Source organism: Schistocerca serialis, chromosome 1 (genome assembly GCF_023864345.2).
Source record: "Schistocerca serialis cubense isolate TAMUIC-IGC-003099 chromosome 1, iqSchSeri2.2, whole genome shotgun sequence".
Classification (NCBI taxonomy): Eukaryota; Metazoa; Arthropoda; class Insecta; order Orthoptera; family Acrididae; genus Schistocerca; species Schistocerca serialis.
Genome location: NC_064638.1, coordinates 1073028387 through 1073049369, shown reverse-complemented (window position 1 = coordinate 1073049369; position 20983 = coordinate 1073028387). Strand labels below are relative to the sequence as shown.

Sequence of the window (20983 nt, the reverse complement as noted above, 5' to 3'; positions counted from 1 at the left end):
AGGCAGTATTAGATTATACTATCAGAGGACCGTCTTCTGCCGTACTAATGTTTGAAAGAGTTTTTGTGTTGTGGCTGGAGTTCTTCCTCTGTCGCAGACGTGTACGAGAACCATCATTCCAACATACTGGACACAGTACATATGGTGATATTGCTAACTGCTTCGGCATCTTTAGGCTATAAAGCTAAAAAGATGTGGTCACGTAAGTTGTATTTCCACTGAAGTTGCACACCACTAATGATAATCTTTGAAAGTATTGTCTTGGCACGAAGATGATGTCAGTCATCTTGCGTTATTTATATTAGATCGCATAGCCATAAAAAGGGGTAGATTTGGGCAATTTGTTAGGAAATTCATTTGTACCTCTTATGTCTGTTAGATATTGATATATAAACATTTGTAATATATAAAGGGGTTTTAATCTACAATATATGTACAAGAAGAAACAGCATTTATCATTTTGTAGTTACTTGTTCCATTAATCATTCATTTATGTTTATGTTGTAATTCATATGTTACAAGCAAGAAGGAGGAGATAATATCACCATTAAGAGATCCTAAGATCTGCTTCAGGGGGTAGTCAGACAGGGCCAAATCTTCGTTTTTTCAGTATTTTCCATTGTGCACATCCATTTTACACCCACCTGGAGTCCTGCTCTGTGTGACAAACAATAGAAAATTTAACTGTGAGTAAGAAAAGTGAGAATGGGACACTCATAAATGTGAATCATTCACAAGGAGTGCTATACTTCAACGACCACAAGCAGATAAGTGAAAAAAGCTAAATAATAGTGATTCAGCTTTTGACTTGTGAGCTGACTCAAGGTTTTTTGGTAGGTCCATTTCATGTCTTTAATATGTTCATTGTGCTGTTTAGATTAGATTAGATTAGATTAGTTTTTCGTTCCATAGATCCGTGCTGAGGAGATCCTCGTGGATGTGGAACATGTCAATTTATTTTTTTTCTTAAGCTGAAATAACAATACTAATAGTATGAATATATACATCATTTGTTTCTACTAAAAAATTCGTCAATGGAGTAGAAGGAGTTGGCCACTAGTAAGTCTTTCAGGCTCCTTCTAAACTGATCTTTACTTGTAACTAAATTTTTTATGTTTACTGGCAAATTATTGAAGATGAATGTTCCTGAGTAGTAGACCCCTTTTTGAACTAAAGTAAGTGCTTTTAAGTCCCTGTGCAGATCATTTTTGTTCCTGGTATTGTATGTATGAACTGAGCTGTTTGTTGGAAAAAGAGATATATTATTTAGGACAAATTTCATTAATGAGTAAATATGCTAAGAGGCAGTAGTTAGTATACCCAGTTCTTTGAAGAGGTTTCTACAGGACGTCTGTGAATTTACTCCACAAACAATACATATTACACGCTTTTGGACTCTGAAAACTTTTGTTTGACTTGAAGAGTTACCCCAAAATACTATACCATGTGACATTATGGAATGAAAGTAGGCAAAGTATGCAAGCTTTTTCATTTTTATGTCGCCTATGTCTGCTAACACTCGAATTGCAAATACAGATTTGTTAAGGCGTTTCTGCAGTTCTGTGGTGTTCTCTTCCCAACTGAATTTATTATCAAGTTGTAATCCCAGGAATTTAAGACTGTCAACCTCTTCTATCTGCTCTTCTTCGTATTTTATGCATATGCTGGGTGGAAACCTCTTACAGGTTCTGAATTGCATATAGTGAGTCTTTTCGAAGTTTAATGTCAGTGAGTTGGCTTTAAACCATTTATTAATATCCATGAAAAAATCATTAGCAGATCTTTCTAGAACTACACTTGACATATTATTTATTGCAATACTTGTGTCATCTGCAAACAAAACGAACTCTGCTTCTGGCAGTGTAACTGATGAGAGATCATTAATGTACACAAGAAAAAGGAATGGCCCTAAGATGGATCCTTGTGGGACACCACATGTAATTTCTTCCCATTCTGATGATGACTGATGATTTAATTCACTAGTCCCTTGCACTGACGCCCTGTGTTTCCTGTTGTGAGGAATGACTTGAACCATTTTGCAGCACTGCCCGTGACACTATAGAATTCTAATTTACTTAAATGGATGTTGTGGTTCACACAATCAAATGCTTTTGACAAATCACAGAAAATACCTGCTGCTTGCAATTTGTTATTTAATGAATTAAGTACATTTTCACTGTAGGTGTAAATAGCCCTCTCGATATCAGAACCCTTCTGAAATCCAAACTGTGTTCTTGATAATATGTTATTTGTGGTCAGATGGTTGAGCACCTGCCTGTACATTATTTTTTCTAAAATTTTTGAAAATGCTGGCAAAAGTGAAATCGGTCTGTAGTTTGATGGTATCTCTTTATCCCCTTTCTTGAATAGAGGCTTAACATCTGCATATTTTAGCCAGTCAGGAAATGTCCCAGTTATAATTGACTGGCTACACAAGTAACTTAGAATTGTACTAAACTCACAAGAACATGCCTTAATTAACTTTGTTGATATTTCATCATACCCACTAGAATGCTTTGTTTTTAAAGATTTTATTATGGAAGTTATTTCTTTTGGTGAAGTGAGTGATATATTCATGTACTTGAAGCTATTTGTGAAGGCTAGTTTCAGATATTCAAGGGCATTATTTACTGATCCTGAAAGTCCCATTCTATCAGTAACGGATATAAAGTACTTGTTAAATAGATTTGCCACACTATGCCCATTAGTTACTAATGTGTCATCTACCCTTAGTGCTATTTGCTCCTGTTCCTTTCTGGTTCTACCAGTCTGCTCTTTCACTATATCCCATATTGTTTTTATTTTGTTCCCTGACATTGCTATCTTCTTCTCGTAGTGCATTTGTTTAGACATCTGAATTACTTTTTTAATGTTTTACAGTATTCCTTGTATTTAGCTAAATCATAAGCATTGGAGCTATCCTTTTTGTCTTACAGGAAATCTTTATTCCTTGTGTAATCCATGGTTTTATTATAGACTTCTGTTTAATTTGAGTAACTTTTAGAGGAAAACAGTTTTCAAACATGGTACTGACATTGTTCATGAATGTGTTATATTTTTCATTCATGTCATGAGCACTATAAACATCTTTCCAGTTCATATCTTTGAGCAGTTTTCTAAAACACTCAATTTTTGGTTGATTGACTACTCTCCTGTAGTCAGATTTAGCAGTCTTGATAATCTGCTTAGAATTTACATCTAAAACAAGGAGCTGCATGTCATGATCTGATAGTCCGTTTATAACAGGTTTTATGATATGATTTTGTTCCTTTGATTTGTCTATAAAAATGTTATCAATGGCTGTCCTTGAGGGTTTAGTGATCCTAGTTGGAAAGTTTACAGTGTGAGTTAGATTGAAAGACAACATTACTAACTGCAGTGAATGTTTACTGGAAGATTGCATTAGAAAATCTGTATTAAAGTCACCAGCAATCAAAATTTCTTTTTTTCTTCCTGTTAAATAACCCAAAAGAGCTTCTAGATGATCTAAGAACAGATTATAATTTCCTGCAGGTGCTCGGTAAATAGTTATTATTATATAGGTTCTGTTATGTAACTCTACTTCTGTTGCACATGCTTCTGTGACTGTTTGGTGAACATAGTCCAAACAGACAACATACTTGTTTATCTTCCAATGTCTAGAGGTATACAGAATACATCAAAATAGTTGTGAATAAAATGTAAATGACAATTAAAGCACTTGGATGGTTCTACAGTTGTATGTTCAAAATTAATAAAATATGAGCTTCATAAAAAATCTACATGTTTGTAATCAATGCCACAAATAAAAATATTATCAAATTATGGTTCTATTTCTTGTGGACTGGCCTCCAAATATTTCTCCACAATGAAGAATACTGCTGTGTTCAAGTACTTTCTAAGTTTTCTTTTGAAGTCTGGTAATGCTTCCACATGCTTCAGACTCTCACTTAGACTATTTAATAATAAGCATAATACCTTTGTGGGATCTTTATCAGCAAGTTTGTGTCTTGAAATGCTGATATAATAATTATTTTTGTCTCTTGTGTGATAATTGTGCCCTTCTTTGTTTAACATAAGCACACTGTTTATTTTTTAAACATGATCCTCCTATATATGTACATGTAGGGAACCATTATTTTTCAGTATTAATTAAAATTATTTCTGCAGGACAGTCTGGGTAACAGCCATGCAACACATGTTACTGATTTCTTCTGATGCTTTTATAATCTGTTCATGTATGTATATTTGCTGCTGTGGTGCGTATTATTATGCAGTATAACAAATGCGACTGAGTTAAGACCACTGGACTGATAGCAAAATTTTTCAGTTTTGTGTCACTTAATTCCAAGTTTACAAGAATCAATAACTTCTGGCTGCTGCCAATAGGAAGAATTTATAAAAGCCCATTTTTAGGTATAATTCATGCTGGCAAAATGGTGTTAACAGATAAGTGTCCCTACTGTTGTTACCATTCAGTCGCTAAATAAATAATGGATAAAGTACTGTATGCCTAATGGGCATAATTTCTTAATTCAGTGCCTCACTTCCCAGAATGCTACCTCAATAAATTATACCTCATGATATGCCTTTTCAAGAACACATACATTGACAGTTATAAAACCTATCAAAATTAGGTACTACAATATAGGAAAACAAGTTTGGCAAAATCTGTTATGTCAAAGACATAAACATCTATCCTCAGGCGATTGGAAAGTATGGAAGTTACATGAGACGAAAGCAGTGCATTTGATGCAGGAAATACGAAACTGCCAAGATACCTGACAAAGTTTCATACTTTCTGCGATATGATTGGGGCTCTCACACCTCATTTGTGTTTATATTGCAATATTTATACGGTAGACACTATAAGATGATATGATATGTAGGCCTATACGACTACAAAGCACAAATTGTTTCATTGCTTCGAAACAGTGTTTCGAAACATTACATTGTACTGTTTCATTTGTTTAGAAACAGTTAGACGTTTCAGTTTGCCCATCTATACTGCAGGACCTGCTGCTATCACCTGGTTGCCACTCAGGGTTGCCAACCATAGAACTTTTTTCCACGTACATAAACAACTAAAAATCTCGTATTCTGGCTTTCAAACCTTGCACATTTATTAAGCATTTAAAATGTTATAAAACCAAAATTAAGACATATTAAATGAGTGTGAATTTAGCAGGCATTTGTTAATTTAAAATTTTTGATTAAAAGAAATAAAATGTTACGGTGGCCATATTTTCCAGATCCAAATTCTAAACACATAGTGAGATGAGACGTACTGGAACATAGTAACAAGGATTCGCAAAAGAGCATTATACATTGAGGTTATATGAGACTGCACATCAATGCACATCAATAAATAATTTTCCCACGAGATACAACAATTAGATGATAATTTGTTAGTTTATAAAATTACACAGGTACATGATATTATTTAGACGAACTTTAAGGTACTTTGCCGGCCACGGTGGCCGTGCGGTTCTAGGCGATTCAGTCCGGAACAGCGCGACTGCTACGGTCGCAGGTTCGAATCCTGCCTCGGGCATGGATGTGTGTGTGCTGTCCTTAGGTTAGTTAGGTTTAAGTAGTTGTAAGTTCTAGGGGACTGATGACCTCAGAAGGTAAGTCCCATAGTGTTCAGAGCCATTAAGGTACTTTAGTTAACTGTGTTGTTAGCTGACTCGATCATATTCCCCTCTCATTGGTGGGAAAAACCTCTTCGTTGCTTTGGCGAATGTTTGGTGACGTTGAAGCGTTTTTTGTTCCTGCTCTGCCATTAGAGGAGCGACTTAGGCCACGAAACCGCCACAGATCACTCAAGTGTGCCGCCATCTAAACCACATTTGCATACAACTGTGAAATTTTTTGTGGTATTTTCTAGTCTTAGTTTATGTCTCCAAATATAATATCAGGTACGTCCTCAGTCTCACGGACATCGTTCTTATTTATATAGCCGTATAATTTATCCCTAGTCATACGTCTATACATGTCTTTTACAGTTCTAAATTGACTTAGTTTCCAGTACGTGTTGGTCCTTTCACGCTCTCTGCAGCAAGAAGTGTCCCGTTCACGATTTCCACAGTTAGCCGCTTTCTATGTCTGTTTTTATCAAATTAACCTTACTGAAAACTCGCTCTCAGTCAGCATTTGTATGAGGTAGGGGCAGTATGTAATCAGAGCAATCTTTAACAAGTCAGTCACAGGCACTGCATTCTTCTGGACTCTTGATTTCAGTGACATCATCATCATCATTAACATTTTCGCGTCCACCGCTCACTGAACTTCTGTTCATTGTAATGTTGCACACTGCATATCGCATTCGTTGGCAGTAGTGCTTAAAACTACGGAACATTCCGGTCTCTTCCGACGAGCTCTGAGGAAAACTGAGGGAGCTGAGGGAACTAGGAAAAACTGCCTATTAGCTTCTGTCTCGGGTTCTTCGGCCGACGTTCATCTGATGATTTTACTGAGGTTTCGCCAGCACGAGTGGCTGGCATTGGCGGCAGCGAACTCGGCTCCAGTTCACCACCGGCAGTGGAGGGTGAAGCTTTGACAATGCCAGCCACTCGTGCTGGCGAAACGTCAGTAAAATCATCAGATGAACGTCGGCCGAAGAACCCGAGACAGAAGCCAAGCCGGCCGGAGTGGCCGAGCGGTTCTAGGCATTACAGTCTGGAACCGCGCGACCGCTACGGTCGCAGGTTCGAATCCTGCCTCCGGCATGGATGTGTGTGATGTCCTTAGGTTAGTTAGGTTTAAGTAGTTCTAAGTTCTAGGGGACTGATGACCTCAGAAGTTAAGTCCCATAGTGCTCAGAGCCATTTGAACAGAAGCCAATAGGCAGTTTGTCAACAAGTGGCCACGAAAGCCTAAACAATTTTGAACTAGGAAAACTTCAAAAGCTACATTGAGATGAAAAAAAAATCCGCGAACATTCTCAATACGTCTACTTTTCATGTTTCACGCTCAATGTAGCCAAAGTGTAAAGACCCATTTACGCTATAAATTATTACCCACAGTAAAAAATCATGTTATAAAATATCCTATGTCGGAATCTCGTGTTCTCGTAGCTCATACAGCGGGCCACAAATCTCGCATTTGTAGGAGGAACCTCGTACGTTTGACAACCCGGATGCCACTACGGACGCCGATGCTCACGTGTCACGTGGACCGGAACCTGGAAACAAGGCGGGTTTGTCGCATGAAGTCCACAGCCCAGCGCCGGTTTCTGCAGGATTGACCCAACGGCCGTTTCCCACCCTCTCCGTACAAAACTGGAAGCTGTATCCAGTACAGAAGACGAGTATTTCCAGCATTCAATTTACGAGGGGCGTTCAGAAAGTAAGCTCCGATCGGTCGCGAAATGGAAACGACTATGAAAATCCGATAAAGCTTTGCACAGATGTGTTGGGTAGTGTCTCTAGTATAACCCCAGTCAGCATCACGTCGCTCTTCTCATTTCTGAGCTCGCAGTGAGTGCGTAAAGATGTCTAGAAAATAGTGTCTGCCGCCAAGTACGAGGGCCTGGTGAGAAATTTCGCCTGAAGCTATGCAGCTAACATTACATAACTGTCGTGCTGTTTCGTCTTCACGACAATTCTCAGCCGCATTCTGCAGGGGCAATGAAGATGCTCCTGCATCGTTTTCAAATGGAAATGTTAGATTACCCACAATACAGTCCGCAATTGTCTCCCCCTGAGTTTCATCTCTGGTCACATGAACCGCTGTCTTTGAAGACAACATTTTGACACAGACAACGAGGTGTAGGCCAGCGTGGAGAATTGGCGGAAAGCACTGGCGGCTGCCTTCTATGATGAGGCTATTGAAAAGTTGGTACAACGCTATGACAAAAGTCTAAGTCAGAACGGCGACTACGTAGAGAAGTAGCTGAAAGGTGTAGCTAATTGTTACAAGTAAAACATTTCTGATGTTCACTGTGGTTTCAATTTGGTAATCAATCGGAGCTTACTTTCTGAACAGGCCTCGTATATAAAGGAGGGCCCAAATAAATACGAGGGTCACTCCAAAAGAAATGCACACTATTTTTTTTTTTAATCCATCTTATATTCTACATGTTTGAAAGTTTTACAGGGTGCAGATACATCCTTTAGGACAATATTTTCATTCCTCCACATAATTTCCATCCCTCTCAACAGCCTTACTCCACCTTGGAACCAGCGCCTGTATACCCGCACGGTAAAATTCTGGACCAACTTGTTGGAGCCACTGTCATCATCTTCAAACCTTGTTCCACGAAAAGAGTCTTTCAGTTTTCCAAAGAAATGATAGTCACATGGAGCCAGGTCAGGACTGTAAGGCAGGTTTTTCAGTGTTGTCCATCCGAGTTTTGTGATCGCTTCGATGGTGTTTTGACTGTCATGTGGCCGTGCATTGTAGTGCAACAGCAAAACATCCTGCTTTTGCCGATCTGATCGAACACGACTCAGTCGAGCTTGAAGTTTCTTCAGTGTCGTCACATATGCATCAGAATTTATGGTGGTTCCACTTGGCATGATGTACACAAGGAAGAGTCCTTCGGAATCTAAAAACATCGTAGCCATAACTTTTCCAGCAGAAGGTGTGGTTTTCAATTTTTTTTTTTTTTCCTTGGGTGAATTTGCATGATGCCACTCCATTGATTGCCTCTTCGTCTCGGGTAAAAAATGATGGAGCCATGTTTCATCACCTGTCACAATTCTTCCAAGAAATTCATCTCCACCATTCTCGCACTGTTCCAAAAGTTCGCTGCATACCGTTTTTCTTGTTTCTTTGTGAGCCACTGTCAGCATCCTGGGAACCCCCTGGCACAAACCTTTTTTAACGCCAACACTTTCAGTATTCTGCAAACACTTCCTTCCCCTATCCCAACGTAGCGTGACAATTCGTTCACTGTGATGTGTCTGTCAGCAGTCACCAATTCGTTAACTCTCTGCACATTGTCTGGAGTGTGTGCAGTACGAGGCCTGCCGCTGCGAGGACAATCCTCAATATAGCCACATCCGCTTTCATCACGTAACCTGCTTGCCCACCGACTAACTGTACTGCGATCGGCAGCAGTATCTCCATACAGCTTTTTCAATCTCTTGAGGATGTTTCCCACTGTCTCGTTTTCACAGCACAGGAGTTCTATGACAGCACGTTGCTTCTGACGAACGTGAAGTGTAGCAGCCATCTTGGAGACGTGCTGTGACGGAGAGACTCACGAGAACAGGTTGAACTAAGTTTGAAAACAAGCGGGAAGGATGTATCTACACACTGTAAAACTTTCACACAGAATGAAAACTGTATTTTTACAAAAATAGTGTGCATTTCTTTTGGAGTGACCCTCGTATATGCGCCACAGGTGTTTAGAAGCCTGAGAGTACAAATTAATAACTAGCCGGGTGATCGATCGATCGTTCAGCATTCGGCACCCCCGTGGAACCGAAGCCCGGACGCGGTGTACCCCGGTAGAGCCGCCTCTGCAATGAGATGACGAAAGACTTGGGATACCTCTTAATATCGTACCGGCCCTCCTTTCGCTTGACTTAATGGAGCAACTCGACGTGGCATGCACTAAACAACTCGTTGCAAGTCCCCTGTAGAAACATTGATCCGTGCTGCCGCCACAGCCGCCCATAAAAGCCAAAGCGTTGCTGGTGTAGAATGTCGTGCGTCAACTGGCCTCTCGATTGTGTCTCATAAATATTCGATGGGATTCATGTTGGGCGATGTGGCTGGCCAAATCTTTCGCTCGAATTATCCAGAATGTTCTTCAAACCAACCGCGAACAATTGTGGCCCGGTAACATGGCGCACTGTCATCCATAAAAATTCCATCGTTGTTTGGGAACAGTCAATGGTAGGTTCAAATGAACCAGATGACCCAGTCCATTCCATGTAAACACAGCCACACCATTATGGATCCACCAACAGCTTGCACAGTGCCTTGTTGACAACTTGGGTAAATTGAGACTCATCCGAGCAAGCCACAGTTTTCCAGAAGTCTATGGCCCAACTGATATGATCACAAGCCAAGAAGAGGTGCTGTAGGCGATGTCATGCTGTTAGCAAAGGCACTCCCGTCGATCGTCTGCTGACACAGCCCAATAACGCCAAATGTCACCGCACTGTCCCAACGGTTGGATTCGTCGTATGTTCCATATTGATTTCTGCGATTATTTCACGCAGTGCTGCTTGTATGTTAACACCTGACTACTCTTTGTAAGACAAGGTTGTTGTTTATCACCAACACTGTTCAATATATGGTTCAAATGGCTCTGAGCATTATGGGACTTAACTGCTGAGGTCATCAGTCCCCTAGAACTTAGAACCACTTAAACGCAATTAACCTAAGGACATCACACACATCCATGCCCGAGGCAGGATTCGAATCTGCGACCGTATCGGTCGCGCGGTTCCAGACTGTAGCGCCTAGAACCGCTCGGCCACTCCGGCCGGCTGTTCAATATATACCTGGAGGAAATTATTAGTGAAAGTTTTGATGGAAGGAGAGGAGTTTGTATAGGGGGTCGGAGAGTGGAGTGTACAAGATTTGCAGACGACATGGTTGTGATGGCAAAGTGTGTAAGAGAGATGGAACAAATGTTAGATGATATAAACACAAAATTAGAAGAATGCGGAATGAAGATTAACAAGAAGAAAGCGAAAAACATGGTAATTAGAGGAAAGGGGAGAAAATACCGCGTGAAAATAGGGGGAGAGGAAATGGAGCAAGTGAATAACTTCAATTACTTGGGAAGTGTAATAATGGATGATATGTGTTGCTCAACAGAAATTAGGAAAAGAATTGCAATGGCAAAAGAAGGATTCAAGAGGAAACAGAAATTACTTTGTGGACCACTAAACAAAGATCTGAGGCAAAGACTTGCCAAATGTTACATCTGCGGTGTTGCGCTGTTTGGTGCTGAGACCTGGACATTGAGGAAGGAAGATGAAAGAAGATTGGAAGCACTAGAGATGTGGATATGGAGAAGAATTGAAAAAGTGAAATGGGAAGACCGAGTTAGGAATGAAGAAGTATTAAGAAGAGTTGGAGAAGAAAGAAACATGCTGAAAGTCATCAGAAAGAGAAAACGGAACTGGATTGGATATTGTTTGAGGAGGGACTGTTTATTGAAGGAAGAAATAGAAGGAAAGATGGAGGGAAAAAGGGGAAGAGGAAAAAGAAGATATCAGATGCTGGACAGTATCAAAGGAGACAAATATTCAGAAATGAAGAGACTGGTAACAGACAGACAAAAGTGGAAGAAGCTTAACCCTTGACAAGACCTGCCGTAAGGCAGAATACCATACTACTACTACTCTATGCAAACGTCCCTGCTCTCGGTCGCTAAGCAAAAAAAAAAAAAAAAAAACTGCCGAGATCATCAGTCGCTAAGCTTACACACTACTTAACCTAAATTATCCTAAGGACAAACACAGACACCCATGCCCGAGGGAGGACTCAGACCTCCGCCGGGACCAGCCGCACAGCCCGTGACTGCAGCGCCCCTGACCGCTCGGCTAATCCCGTGCGGCTCGTCGCTAAGCGAAGGCCATCGGCAACTGCGAGAGATAATGCCTGAAATTTGGTATTCTCGGCACACTCTTGATACTGTGGATCTCGGAATACTGAATTCTTTAACGATTTCTGAAATGAAATCTCCCAAGCATCTAGCTCCACGTACCTTTCCGCATTCACAGTCTGTTATTCCCGTCATGCGGCCATGAATAGAGTTGCCATCTGTCCCAGTACATCGGGACCATTACCATTATGGGCCTTCTCGTCCCGACAGCCCAGCAAGACCCAGCTTTGTCCTGGTTTTGCGAAATACTGTTATGAGCTTGGCTCAAGTACTGAAGTAACACCACCTGTTACCGCAACATAATAAATGCAGCCCCAGTTAGTTTTATTTGTGTCGACAAATGGTTCAAATGGTTCTGAGCGCTATGGGACTCAACATCTGAGGTCATCAGTCCCCTAGAATTTAGAACTACTTAAACCTAACTAACCTAAGGATATCACCCACGTTCATGCCCGAAGCAGGAATCGAACCTGCGACCGTAGCGGTCACGCGGTTCCAGACTGAAGCGGCTAGAACCCCTCGGCCACATAGGCCGGCTTGTGTCGACAAGTGTATTTTGACAAGGTCGCCTCACAGATGACGTTGCAAGCTGCGTATTCTCTATCAACGATGCAAGCACCTTCTAGATCTAGCGCCATCATTCGATAAAATACCAGACTTCTCCAGTAGTACGGAGCTGGAACTATTTAAGCAGCCCGACGCGGAAGACTCGGGCAGGTCCCATTTCAATAGCGATCTGATAAGACGAGTCTTTCTAAACGTAATACGAACAACGAGTGCAAGTTGGTAATGTTTTAAGTGTTTACTGCAGATCTATAAGCCGTGAAGTATACTTCGATGACTAAAGTGCTACTGTCAACCGTATCGTATAATAAACTTACCTTATCATTGCTGCAAAAAGGTGGGAATTTGAGGAGATGGGACCTGGATAAACTGAAAGAACCAGAGGTTGTAGAGAGCTTCAGGGAGAGCATTAAGGAACGATTGACGAGAATGGGGGAAAGAAATACAGTAGAAGAAGAACGGGTAGATTTGAGAGATGAAATAGTGAAGGTAGCAGAGGATCAAGTAGGTAAAAAGACGAGGGCTAATAGAAATCCTTGGGTAACAGAGGAAATATTGAATTTAATTGATGAAAGGAGAAAATATAAAAATGCAGTTAATGAAGCAGGCAAAAAGGAATACAAACGTCTCAAAAATGAGATCGACAGGAAGTGCAAAATGTCTAAGCAGGGATGGCTAGAGGACAAATGCAAGAATGTAGAGGCGCATATCACTAGGGGTAAGATAGATACTGCCTACAGGAAAATAAAAGAGACCTTTGGAGAAAAGAGAACCACTTGCATGAATATCAAGAGCTCAGATTAAGCCCGGTTCTAAGTAAAGAAGTGAAAGCAGAAAGGTGGAAGGAGTATATAGAGGGTCTATACAAGGGCGATGTTCTTGAGAACAATATTATAGAAATGGAAGAGAATGTAGACGAAGATGAAATAGGAGATATGATACTGCGTGAAGAGTTTGACACAGCTATGAAAGACCTAAGTCAAAACAAGGTCCCGGGAGTAGACAACATTCCATTAGAAATACTGACAGCTTTGAGAGAGCCAGGCCTAACAAAACTCTGCTATCTAGTGAGCAAGATGTATGAGACAGGCGAAATACCCTCAGACTTCAAGAAGAATGTAATAATCCCAATCCCCAAGAAAGCAATTGTTGACAGATGTGAAAACTACCGAACTATCAGTTTAATAAGCCACGGCTGCAAAATACTAACACGAATTCTTTACAGACAGATGGAAAAACTGGTAGAAGCCGCCCTCGGGGAAGATCAGTTTGGATTCCGTAGAAATGTTGGAACATGCGAGGTAGTACTGACCCTACGACTTATCTTAGAAAATAGATTAAGGAAAGGTAAACCTACGTATCTAGCATTTGTAGACTTGGAGAAAGCTTTTGACAATGTTGACTGGAATACTCTCTTTCCAATGCTGAAGGCAGCAGGGGTAAAATACAGGGAGCGAAATGCTATTTACAATTTGTACAGAAACCAGATGGCAGTTATAAGAGTCGAGGGGTATGAAAGGGAAGCAGTGGTTGGGAAGGGAGGGAGACAGGGTTGTAGCCTGTCCCCGATGTTATTCAATCCGCATATTGAGCAAGCAGTGAAGGAAACAAAAGAAAAATTTGGAGTAGGTTCTAAAATCCATGGAGAAGAAATAAAACTTCGAGTTACGCCGATGACATTGTAATTCTGTCAGAGGCAGCAAAGGACCTGGAAGAGCAGCTGAACGGAATGGACAGTGTCTTGAAAGGAGGATATAAGATGAACATCAACAAAACCAAAACGAGAGTAATGGAATGTAGTCGACTTAAATCGGATGATGCTGAGGGAATTGGGAAGAGGAGCTTGTGGCACAAGTTGACTAGAAGAAGGGATCGGTTGGTAGGACATGTTCTGAGACATCGAGGGAATACCAATTTAGTATTGTAGGGCAGCGTGGAGGGTAAAAATCGTAGAGGGAGACCAAGAGATGAATACACTAAGCAGATTAAGAAGGATGTAGGCTGCAGTAGGTACTGGGAGATGAAGAAGCTTGCACAGGATACAGTAGCATGGAGAGCTGCATCAAACCAGTCTCAGGACTGAAGACCACATCAACAACAACTGTGCACGTCGGCCGCAGTTATCCAACACTGTTGTATCACAAATCACAATGGAGCAACATCTCTAAATCAAGTGTTCAAGATATTCTCCATAATGTTTCTAAGAACAGAAATTGGTGTGTAAAGTTTGTCTTGCATTCCTTGACTCCTTGACAAACATGACGACGAGTGGGCGCTTACCGCAACATGATTGAAACGTAAATTGTGGACAACCTTTTCTTGAAAAAAATCTTGGTGGCTGACAGGATTTGAAGTTATAAATACGAACCTACTGCAAAACGATAAAGTGCAGAAATCCACATGAAGGGTTGAACGTCACAAAGAAAGGCTTTACTGGATTATTCCACGATTATGTATGAATAGCCTACGCGTTATACCAAGGGAGGAGGGGAGATTACGTAGAACACACAAAGCATTGAAACCGCATTCTTAGCGTTTCTCTATTATTTTATTAAATCAGTTTCGAAAGTGTTTGATCTGATGGGCTATTATAAAGGCAAATGCATTTTCACTAGTTGCTGGATAAATTACTGAAACCAGTTACCTATAATTCAGATCATTTTTTGGTTAAATAATTGTTTTAAAAAGACAGCAGTTGACTTTAGTCTATGTATACATCTATACTTCGACAGTCGTTTTAGGATGTGTGGTGGTGGGTTAAGCTCGAATTTCTTTGATGTGCGTAGAACGAAGTAAGAAGTTGCCTGACTTCTTGGAAGGTATTTCCTCTGTATTTTATCGATAAATTTTGCATGATGCACGACGCTCCCCTTACACGAGCAACGCCTGCCACTGAAATTTAAATGATCGGAAAAAATTCGATATGAAACTTACCGACCATGTTGCACTCAAAATTTCAAATTGTCTTAGCCACATAGCTTATTGATTGCAACTAGGACTATTGATAAAATATCGAAATATGGATTTTTTTACAAAAAATATTGACCCATATGGGCGATGTTCAATTCACCGACATATCGATATCGAAATGGCAATGTCGAGTGCCGATATTTTTATTTCGTATTATGTTCCCCCCCCCCCTTCCCTCCCCCCCCCCCCCCCCCCCCCCCCCCATGAACCATGAACCTTGCCGCTGGTGGGGAGGCTTGCGTGCCTCAGCGATACAGATGGCCGTACCATAGGTGCAACCACAATGACGGAGTATCTGTTGAGAGGCCAGACAAACGTGTGGATCCTAAAGAGGGGCAGCAGTAGTTGCAGGGGCGACAGTCTGGATGACTGGCTGATCTGGCGTTGTAACATTAACCAAAACGGCCTTGCTGTGCTGGTACTGCGAACGGCTGAAAGCAAGGGGAAACAGCAGCCATAATTTCCCCCGAGGGCATGCAGCTTTACTGTATGGTTATATGATGATGGCGTCCTCTTGGGTAAAATATTCTGGAAGTAAAATAGTCCCCCATTTGGATCTCCAGGCAAGGCCTACTCAGGAGGACATCGTTATCAGGGAAAACAAAACTGGCATTCTATGGGTCGGAGCGTGGAATGTCTGATCCCTTAATCGGGTAGGTAGGTTAGAAAACTTAAAAAGGGAAATAGATAGGTTAAAGTTAGATATGGTGGGGATTAGTGAAGTTAGGTGGCAGGAGGAACAAGACTTCTGGTCAGGTGAATACAGAGTTATAAATACACAATCAAATACGGGTAATGCAGGAGTTGGTTTAGGAACGAATAAAAAAAAAATAGGAGCGCTGCTATGCAACTACGAATAGCACAGTGAACACATTGCTGTAGACAAGATAGACACGAAGCCTTCGCCTACCACATTAGTAAAAGTTTATATGCCAACTAATTCGGCAGATGACGAAGAGATTGAAGAAATGTATGATGAGATAAAAGAAATTATTCATACAGTGGAGGGAGACGAGAATTTAATGGTCATGGGGGACTGGAATTCGATAGTAGGCAAAGAAAGAGAAGGAAAAGTAGTAGGTGAATATGGAATGGGGTAATGAATGAAAGAGGAATCCTCCTGGCAGCATTTTAATCATATCTAACACATGGTTAAAAATCATGAAACAAGGTTGTATACGTGGAAGAGGCCTGGAGACACTGGAAGGTTTCAGATGGATTGTATAATGGTAAGACAGAGATATAGGGACCAGATTTTAAATTGTAAGATATTTCCAGGGGCAGATGTGGACTCTGAACAGTAGATTAATGCTGAAGAAACTGCTAGAAGTTGGGAATTAAAGGAGATGGGATCTGGATAAACTGAAAGAGCCAGAGGTAGAAGAGAGTTTCAGGGAGACCATTAGGGAGCAATTGACAAGAATGGGGGGAAAGAAATACAGTAGAAGAAGAATGGGTAGCTTTGAGAGATGAAATAGTGAAGGCAGCAGAGGATCAAGTAGGTAAAAAGACAAGGGCTAGTAGAAATCCTTGGGTAACAGAAGAGATATTGAATCAAATGACGAAACGAGAAAATATAAAAATGCAGTAAATGAAGTAGACAAAAAGGAGATTGACAGGAAGTGCAAAATGGCTAAATAGAGTTGTAAGGACGTAGAGGCATATATCACTAGGGGTAAAATAGATACTGCTTACAGGAAAAGAGAACCTCTTGTATGAATATCAAGAGCTCTGATGGAAAACCAGTTCTAAGCAAAGAACGAAATCAGAAAGGTGGAAGGAATATATAGAGGGTCTGTACAAGGGCGATGTACTTGAGGACAATATTATGGAAATGGAAGAGGATGTAGATGGAGATGAAATAGGAGATATGATACTGCGTGAAGAGTTTGACAGAGCACTGAAAGACCTAAGTCGAAACAAGGCCGCGAGAGTAGACAACATTCAATTATAACTACTTATGGCCTTGGGAGGGCCAGCCCTGACAAAACTCTACCATCTGCTGGGCAAGATGTATGAGACAGGCGAAATAACCTCAGACTTCAAGAAGAATATAATAATTCCAATCCCAAAGAAAGCAGGTGTTGAGAGATGTGAAAATTACTGAACTATCAGTTTAATGAGCCACGGCTGCAAAATACTAACACGAATTCTTTACAGACGAATGGAAAAACTGGTAGAAGCCGATCTCGGGGGAAGATCAGTTTGGATTCCGTAGAAATGTTGGAACATGTGAGGCAGTACTGACCCTACGACTTATCTTAGAAAATAGATTAAGGAAAGGTAAACCAACGTATCTAGCATTTTTAGACTTAGAGAAAGCTTTTGACAATTTTGACTGGAATACTTTCTTTCAAATTCTGAAGGTGGCAGGGGTAAAATACAAGGAACGAAAGGCTATTTACAATTTGTAGAGAAAGCAGATGGCAGTTATAAAAGTTGAGGGGCATGAAAGGGAAGCAGTGGTTGGGAAGGGAGTGAGACAGGGTTGTAGCCAATCTCCGATGGTTTTCAATCTGTACATTGAGCAAGCAGTAAAGGAAACAAAAGAAAAATTCGGAGTAGGAATTAAAATCCATGGAGAAGAAATAAAAACTATGAGGTTCGCCGATGACATTGTAATTCTGTCGGAGACAGCAAAGGACCTGGAAGAGCAGCTGAACGGAGTGGACAGTGTCTTGAAAGGAGTGTATAAGAGGAACATCAACAAAGCAAAACGACGATAATGGGATGCAGTCGAACAAAATCGGGTGATTCTGAGGGAATTACATTAGGAAATGCGACGCTTAAAGTAGTAAATGAGTTTTGCTATTTGGGGAGCAAAATAACTGAAGATGGTCGAAGTAGAGAGGATATAAATGTAGACTGGCAATGGCAAGGAAAGCGTTTCTGAAGAAGGGAAATTTGTTATCATCGAGTATAGATTTACGTGTCAGGAAGTCGTTTCTGAAAGTATTTGTATGGAGTGTAGCCATGTAAAGATGTGAAACATGGATGATAAATAGTTTAGACAAGAAAAGAATAGAAACTTTCGAAATGTGGTGCTACAGAAGAATGCTGAAGATTAGATGGATAGATCACATAACTAATGAGGAGGTACTGAATGGAATAGGGGAGAAGAGGAATTTGTGGTACAAGTTGACTAGAAAAAGGAATCGGTTGGTAGGACATGTTCTGAGGCATCAAGGGATCACCAATTTAGTACTGGAGGGCAGCGTGGAGGGTTAACACCATAGAGGGAGACGAAGAGATGAGATGAATAAGCTTGCGCAGGGTAGAGTACCATGGAGGGTTGCATAAAAACCAGTCTCTGGACTGAAGACCACAACAACATCATTGTCTTCGCAATTTTCGCTAAATATTTGTAATCGTTCTATTGAAATTGTATTAGAAAGTAATTTTATTTTCAATGTGTGAAGAAGTCTTACTCTTTTTTGAGCGTTCATTACGTCTAATCTTTAACTTTGACCGTGTGAAGCAAGTATACGTGGTACAAAGAAGTCCGACTGCACTGGCGGGATGGGTGAGTGGGTGGCAGTGTGAATGTAATAACAAGATATCCGATGTGAAGAAATAGCATACCAGTTGCGTTTAAAACAGTTTTTGAGACAACTAGTGCGCTATTTCTTCACACTGGCTTTCTTCAAAAATAGTTGCTGAATATGATGATTAAAAATCTGAATGACAAGATTGGTCTTTGCGGTGGGCGTAAACGTGTGAGAGGAATCGCTGATGTAATCGACGCTCGGCGCTACCAACAGAAACTACAACGTTTAACTTCAGCATGTAATTTTGACACGACAACTGCTACTTCGTTGACGCTTCAGAACTGAAAAAAATAGAGAAGTCGACATGAAGTGTTCCGGACAAATCGGATATGTGACGAAACAGATCGACTGCCCCATCGGACACCTTATATTGTGCCACTTACATGCAGTTACCATTGTTAGAAAAGTGTTTATTGCCAAGCGTGAACGTGCATCTTTTTCCTTTCAATCCTTGCTCTAAGATGGATAAGAAGGCAGCTACCACTGATGTACAGAATATCTAATAATAAATCAATACCTAAGTATACAGCTCTAAAAACGACAGTATATTCACAATGTGAAGCCGATATTTGTATAGGTAGGTAAGTAGATATTTTTTCCGTCGACATATCAATATCTTTCTTTGATGAAATGACGGTCGATAATGTCATTAATATAGGTATAACGAATTCCCGATATTTTTAAAAATAGCAACAGTCCTAGTTGGAACTGCCTTTCGCATTTGGTTATACATCATTTTCAAAGGCACTTTTAAAATTCTTCATATTAAAAACTCTGCGTGTACTGAACTATGGGTCCATAGAACCTAGTCATCTGTCGTGAGCAACAGACAGTGCAAACTAATAATTGTTAGTACATTATCGGTATTCATTTTCATTAGTCATAATGTTTCTGTCTTCCATTGATTCTTTTACAAGTTTTACGTGTTCATTGGACCCATCATGTGTTAAGCAGTCTTTGTTATCTGTTCGTTTACTTTGTAGAATGGAGAGCAAAGCTTTGTCAAATTTCGTAAGCATCGTTTTCATGCTGCTCGTCTTTGTTACCACACCGTAGAAGCAGTACACAGTATACTACAGTCACTATAACACAACAGAAAACGCAAGTGACGCATGAAAAGCCCGCATTTACACGAAATACGGGAACGTCATGGGCTTTTAATTACATAGTTATAATCATATAAAATCGTTTCTTCAAACCCTGTCGCGCACAGTCGCCCAAAAAGAGTTTTCATCACACATTAACCGTAGAGATCGGAAAATTACGAAATTGCCCAGAAAATGTTGTTTTGAACATATTTCCCCAGTTAGCTAGGACATTGTTGTTAACTGCCTTGAACTCACATTGCTGCCCTTCGAAAATCAACAGTGTCGTTAATGACGCCTTCAACGACATTTTCCGTATTTACGTCGTTGTGAATATTGTTTCTGAGGAATCCCATAAAATATATATCGCTAAGAAAGTGGAAAAAAAGAATCCTAATCATACTATCGTTGATCGTTTCAACTGACTGGTAACCAAGGTAATGTATGGCAGATTTGAAAGTAATGTATTTTATGCAACATTGTTACCTGTCTGAGGCGTGGCACTCCAAGCACCTTATTTTCGTTTGACACCTTTCTGTCTTGCCCTGCTATTTCCGCTTTCGTTGTGGTAATTATGGAACTCCGGTAGAGGCCTTCAATCATTGGGTTTTCCAGAAACTTGAAATATAAGAATTTCTTGATTAGCAACGATTAGTGAGTATTTGTAGCTACTGATACGTTGAAAGTATTTTCCTTACCCCCCAGAAATGACGCATTGTTGTCACACCATCAAATGTAACTATTCTTGTATTGTTCCCTATTGAAAAAGGAGTCTGTAGAAACAGAAGCGACAGAAGCTCCGTGTAATAGTACGCTGACCGATTCACAGCACCGATCGTCACTAGAAGTAGGAGGTAATTAAAGAACTGTTATTTATTCATAATACATATAAATATAAGCACACCGAACAAAGAATTAGTCACCCCGGGAGGCATCTCGTTAATGCTGTGTAACACCGAACAAGAGAGCCCACAAGTTTCTTGAGTTGGTAGTTCCCAGCGGAAGCGTTTCATTGATGATTAGACCCATAGAAATACCAAGCTGCGATGTTGATTGATACCAAATAGTCCTAGTTTTTTATGGAATTAACATCGTGTGATTTAAATGGCCAGCCGAGGAGCAACAGGGCGCCCAAATGTTCGTCAAACAAGATACGCAACACGTTCAACACTGTGTACATGACCGTTGTCATCCTGGAAGATGGGAATGTCCACAGCATAATCTTCATGAAAATGTAGAAGAAAGGGCAGCACTTGGCCATC

The 20983-nt window shown here is 40.6% G+C and overlaps 1 protein-coding gene across 1 annotated transcript in view; it reads right to left on the bottom strand.

The window, feature by feature from the left end:
* LOC126455459 (polycystic kidney disease 2-like 1 protein) overlaps positions 1-20324 on the bottom strand; it is a 94928-nt gene extending 74604 nt beyond the window's left edge. Inside the window, exon 1 of the mRNA XM_050091212.1 lies at positions 20208-20324. Within this exon, the coding sequence (XP_049947169.1) occupies positions 20208-20324 (117 nt within the window). The remainder of the gene's footprint in view (positions 1-20207) is intronic.
* Positions 20325-20983: the final 659 nt, after the last annotated feature.